Genomic DNA, 6,000 nt, shown 5'->3' with positions numbered 1-6,000 from the left:
ATATTATTAAAATAGAACTATATTATAATAATCTACATTGATGTCTTCTCTGGAATATGCTAATATTAATTATAATAATTGTATGTAAATAATTTGTTGTCTACTTAAAACTAATATGCTACGCGTTTCGTTATTATAATAATATACCTATATAATTCAAAGATATACCTAACTATAATAACTAATTATTTACAATTGATAAATACCTTAAAAACTAAAGACATGTTACAATACAATACATATTATTAAATACGCGTACAACTTAAAATAGGTAAATTATGATAATCAACCAATTGTCATATAATAATTATTATAATAATTACTAACAATAACAATAATAATAAATGGCCTGTTGCACGTCGGCCGCGCGTAACCGTTAAACCACGGCATAGGTGCGCGCGACTTAGCAACGCGTTGAAAACATAATTTTCTACATCGCCATCGTTTAAATGTTAAATCTTTTTGAAAAAAAAAAACGATTAACATAAACTAATATAACCGCGATATGCAATGTGAAATATGATGCGTAAATATAATGTAATTTGAAACGTACACTATAAAATACAACGATGTAATATTATTATACATTAATTAAAATCGATAATTTGAACGTAGCGCATGTCACTAAAATGGTAAGGTACTATAATAATTAAAAAATATAATATAATAATTCACAATAATCTTAGGAAGACCTCGTGAATGAACGGCGGAGTCGTCGGGGTCGTACAGTTAAGATGTATGATAAAAATGATCCTAATCTAGACGAAATTAGTAATAATAATTCATAATGAACGAGTGAATTTTAATTTTTAAATGTAGGTATATGTGATAAGGAATAAAAGTATATAAAATTGTAACGAATATTTATAATATGTGCTTTGAATTGACATTGTAATATGACATACACCTAATTACCTAATACAAAATAAAACAATTATATGTATAAAAAATAAATATTTAATATTTCAATATTTGTGTTTGAGCAAATTCTATATAACTGCATTTAAATGGTTTTTTTTAAACACTATAAAAACTACCTGCAATTAGCTGGTTTCAATATATATGTATAAATTACAAATCTGCTAAAGGTTTAACACATATATACGATATATTCTTTTAACAAAATAATGTAGCACAATGTTTGAAGGTATTCGTACTCTGAGACGTAAGAGGACGGTATATTATGCGGAATAGTTTGAAAAATAGGGCTTATATAAAACTTAATACATTAAACTCATCTATTTTATTGTCTGTGTTGAGTAAAAATTGATTTTAAATTGTTTATCAAAAAAAGAAAACCCAAGAAATCCTCTGAAATATACTTTCCATTTCAATCGTTTTTATTTTCACATGCGTGTCGAGTGAGATTCTGTACTACAACACTGAACAACTAATCTGATACAAACACTTGAGCGGAATCATTTTTACATAAATATAAATATATATAGAACTGGAAACGTATTGTGTTGTTTGGAGTAACGAGTGTTTTACACGTGCTACCTAGTATATACGATGGTCTATTTTAACGTCTGTAACTATTATAAACTACGTGGCTTAAGGCCAAGCACCGTCAACAAATCACGTTCGGTTCGGAAGAAAACAATTGGAATCAATAACGTTTGATAATAAAATGATTTTCGTGTAATGAAACATGTCAGAAATTAAACTCCCGAATATCCCCGATTGAATGAATATTATATGTTATAAATGTTATAATATATAAATATTTTATAATGTGGTATTTATGGGTCCTTTTGGAGAGAGTTGACAATAAAATGGAATGCAATATATTATATCAATATAAACGGTGTAAGTGTTACGATGAAAAAAAAATAAAATACATAACTAAGTATGTATATAATATAAATTAATATCCGAAAACATATATAATAGTAGGTATATAATATGTTCAACGTGTGAAGAACATGTCGGCAAAACGAGTTACTTGATTCAAAAACAGACAAAAAAAAAAAAAAATTTAATAAAACAAAAATGCATTTAAAAAAAAATAAAACGTTTTTTTTCAGTGTATTTGATATTAAAACAGTTTTTTTGATAAAATAAAAAAATTATTTGGGGCTAAAAAATTGTAAAAAATATTGTTTTCTTCAAAACCCCGGCCGCCCCAGCTCGTCAAACTCGATCGCACACCCGCACATGCACACACACACACACACACCCACATGCCCTTTACGACATTGTACATTTACGTTATAATATATACATATATATATAAATATATACATATAGGTGTCATTTATATTAATCGTGTGTGATAAAGTTATACTGCGTGTGCGCGTGCGCGACGATATTGTGCATTATATTTGATTTGTGTTCAGACGATCGCGGCATGGTCGCCAGTCAGCGAGTCCATCATTTGATGTTTCTTGTTGCCCTTGGGGTTGTCCTTCCGATTGTTTGCCTTCTTCTTGCCATTGAGCTCGTTCTGGATCTCCTGCAGCGTCTTGTTCTTGGTCTCCGGCACCAGGAACCACACGAACACGGTACCTAGCACGCAGAACCCGGCGAATATCCAGAACGTGATGCCGTGATCGAACCAGTCCAACAGGTTCTGGTACATCTTGACGACGACGAACTCGAGCAGGGACGCGATCACGCACACGATGCCCAGCGCCAGGCCCTTGACGTCCGGGCTGAACAGCTCGCCCATCATGACACCCGGTATGGGCCCGAAACCCAGCGAGAACGTACTGATGTACACGCCCAAACTGATCAGCGGTATCAGGCTGAACGCCGACACGTCGACGGAGTGCTCTTGGAGCCAGAAGAAGTAGCCCAGGCAACCCAAGCACACGGCCATCACAGAGTCGGAGATCAGCAACAGCACGCGCCGGCCGGCCTTGTCCACCAGCAGCGCAGACGCGAACGTGAACTTGACCTGCGGACATAACGTAACGCGGGCACGACGTTAATATTATCATTACAGCTGTTGCACGTGCGGCCCGTAGCCGCCGTATAAATATTATGACAATGTGGTTGGTATTTCGTGTAACCGACGATCGGTGTAGAAATCGACAATGCAAGTGATCCTGTACCTAGCTGATGTATTGATTTACGGGACGACCAATAAAAAAAAACTCATGCGGATTAGTGCAAACGCGTTTGTATAATGTTATTTGCTAGTCGCGAAACGTGTTAACTTTAACCTTAGAAATGGTACATCGATATCTTATTATAATACGCGGACGATATTATAATATTATTATGATGGTTGCCAAATGCTCGACGTGTACTTACACGAAACGATTTGTGTTAGAGAATTAACCGCATTGTGTTTCGTGCTTTTAGTTATTTATTATTGATATTCCCTGAATATTATTTATTTGGAAACTCGAAGGTTATCTTTAATTGGGTTTTATACAACCGATTCGATACCACTATGACAGGTGTTGTATACGTTTTTGATTTTAAAGCCTCCCTCCCCCTTCGAAACTACACGTTTCTCGGAGAATTTTAATGAACAAGCATGGAATAATACGTTAAAACTAAATTGATCTATAGAGTTTGAGGCTTAGGACAAGTGGAATGTAATACTAAAAAGGTTGTATATTGGAGACATCCCGATTATCGTAACTTTAAATGCTTGTAAACATGTATAGAATAATTCTCTTTGGCTAATGATGACACTTCAACCACGAATGTTTAGTTTATTTTTACTTTTTAGTAGTATTTTAATTTAACATTTCTCATGATGTTCTAGTGTGTTTGCACCGCCGAATACGCGAGTATAATTGTGTCTGTAAATTTTATTAAGCACGTGATAGACATAAATTATTTGAAATAATTCAGTTTATAACTGTTAAATAAGCACATTTTTTTTTGGGGGGGGGGGGTTAAAATTTCTCAACCATGCATATTCGTGTTAAATCACCACATAATAAAATTTTGGGCTAACTGCGAAGTTTTTTTTAAAACGTAACATAACTAAATATACGAGAATTTTGTTTTGTATATATTTGCATATTTTAAGAGTTATTATTATTTTTTACACCGAGCAATGCATATTTAATAATTTTTGCATATTCGTAAAGAATAAAATAGATTCAAGCGATTACAATTAAAGAGTTCATATAAAATTTAACGCAAAAAAACATTAAAATAGCAAACTTAAAGTGTTTGTTTTAAATAAAGTTATCGATATAATAAAGTAATAAACAAAATCATGCTCCATCCAATTCCTAACAACTGACGGATATCGTCCGTAGAATACAATAATAGGTAATATTATCATAACCTGTGTACTATAATTCTGGTTATAATCAATAATCTAGTATTTAATGAAAATTAGCTGTAAAAAAATTATGTGATAGTCAATTCAGGGTTTTTTTGCGATACGAATTATGGAGCATATTTTCAATACTGCAGCAGGTTAAACATTAAAAATTAAAGTTTTACTTCACCTTCACACCGTTTACAGTGTACAGATTTAGTTACTCACTTGGAGGACCCCAATGATAATTGAGCTGACTTGCGGAGATATGCTGCTGCTGCTGCTTTTGAATATAGATTCGGCGTAAAATATAAGCACGTTGATGCCCGAAAACGATAAGAAGCTAAGCAGTCCCATAACGGCGATTGACGCGCGGACCGTGGCTCTAGACGATATTAAATCCTTGAACTTGCTGCTTCGTTTCTGCTCTTCCTCGAGCTGCTGCTGCAACTCCTCTAGCTCACCAGCGATGTCGTACTCGTGTCCTCGCAACAGCTCCAGCGAACGTTCCGCTTCTTTTCTTCTGCCTGATCGTAACAGGTACGTGGGTGTCTCGGGTGCCACCAATAGGACCAGGACGAACATGATAACCGGTATGATTCCACATAGGATAGCTAGTCCTTCGTAAGATACAAATGGCCCGATGGCATACACGTACAATATACCTAGCGTCACCTTCACTTGGATGTAAGAGCCAAGTTCACCTGAAAAATAAATTTTGTATTATATACTATATAGTACTAAAATGCATTAAAATCTATAAAAAAAAAAAATTGTATATTACCCATAAATCGTATAAATAAATTATTAATTGTTTAATATATCTATACTGTTTACAAAACTAATACACACAACTTAATAATAGAATAATAAATTATCACACACGCAAATATGATGTTTTCTCTGTTTTACTAATAAATAACATCATATTTGTGTTTAGCAGTTCCAATTTCGTATTTTTAGATTTAATATGAAAGTATATTCTCTTTTAAGTTTTTACTAATATTTATTTTTACGCAAGTTTGGAAACTTTTAACTATTAACATTTCAAACACTTATAACTAGCTTAAAAATTAAGGTGGATGGTAAAATGAGTGGAAACGATCTAATATTATTAAATACTTTTATAATAGGAAATTAATAGATTTTTTTGGTTAAATTTGATCGGTATTTTTCTAATAATACGATTTAAATTATGTTCATTTAAAAAAAAAAGTGATTAAATCAAAAAATTCTAAAAATTCTACTTTTTATAATTGTTATTAAAGCAATGAGTTATGGAAAATATGAACTAGATAATATAATTTTACACTCTTAAATAAAAAATTATTAGATAGTAAAATACAAAAAAAAAAAAAATGTTGCACATGACATTATGTATATTTGTGCGGCGTTTAGAAGTCATAATAGGTGTATCGCGCACGCTTATGACTTTATGAGTTATGAATTTATGATCATTAACTTACACTACACACAGAATTATTTATCATAATATTAGTAAAAATTTTTACTAATTCAAATTCTGAGTTTTGGAATGTTTAAGTAGAACTAATGACCATATTTACAGATCATTGGATTTTATTATACCATGTAAGAAGCTATGAGCTATGTCAATTTAAAAATTATGAATAGTTATTAAAATGTGATAGTAAATGTTTCAGTATAAAAAGTAAGTATTAGACTTAATATTTTATACATTTTATTAAAACTATAATAAAAGATTATAATCAATAATACACAAGGTTTAATAAAGGTTTAATAACTAGGAA

The 6,000-nt window shown here is 31.9% G+C and overlaps 1 protein-coding gene across 5 annotated transcripts in view; it reads right to left on the bottom strand.

Annotated features, from left to right (window-relative positions):
• Positions 1-2,032: 2,032 nt before the first annotated feature.
• Positions 2,033-6,000, bottom strand: part of LOC112601913 (facilitated trehalose transporter Tret1-2 homolog) — a 71,472-nt gene continuing 67,504 nt past the window's right edge. For all 5 annotated transcript variants that reach the window (XM_025349793.1, XM_025349796.1, XM_025349795.1 and 2 more), the window contains exons 5-6: positions 4,460-4,935; positions 2,033-2,899 (exon numbers count right to left, since the gene is read on the bottom strand). In XM_025349793.1, coding sequence (XP_025205578.1) covers positions 2,336-2,899; positions 4,460-4,935 — 1,040 coding nt within the window. In that variant the 3' untranslated portion in view covers positions 2,033-2,335. The remainder of the gene's footprint in view (positions 2,900-4,459; positions 4,936-6,000) is intronic.

The sequence above is a fragment of the Melanaphis sacchari genome, unplaced genomic scaffold (assembly GCF_002803265.2).
Source record: "Melanaphis sacchari strain LSU unplaced genomic scaffold, SCAv2.0 Contig7_pilon_pilon, whole genome shotgun sequence".
NCBI classification, from domain to species: Eukaryota; Metazoa; Arthropoda; class Insecta; order Hemiptera; family Aphididae; genus Melanaphis; species Melanaphis sacchari.
The sequence above is the reverse complement of the archived record's forward strand: the minus strand, read 5'-3'. Positions and strand labels throughout refer to the sequence as shown.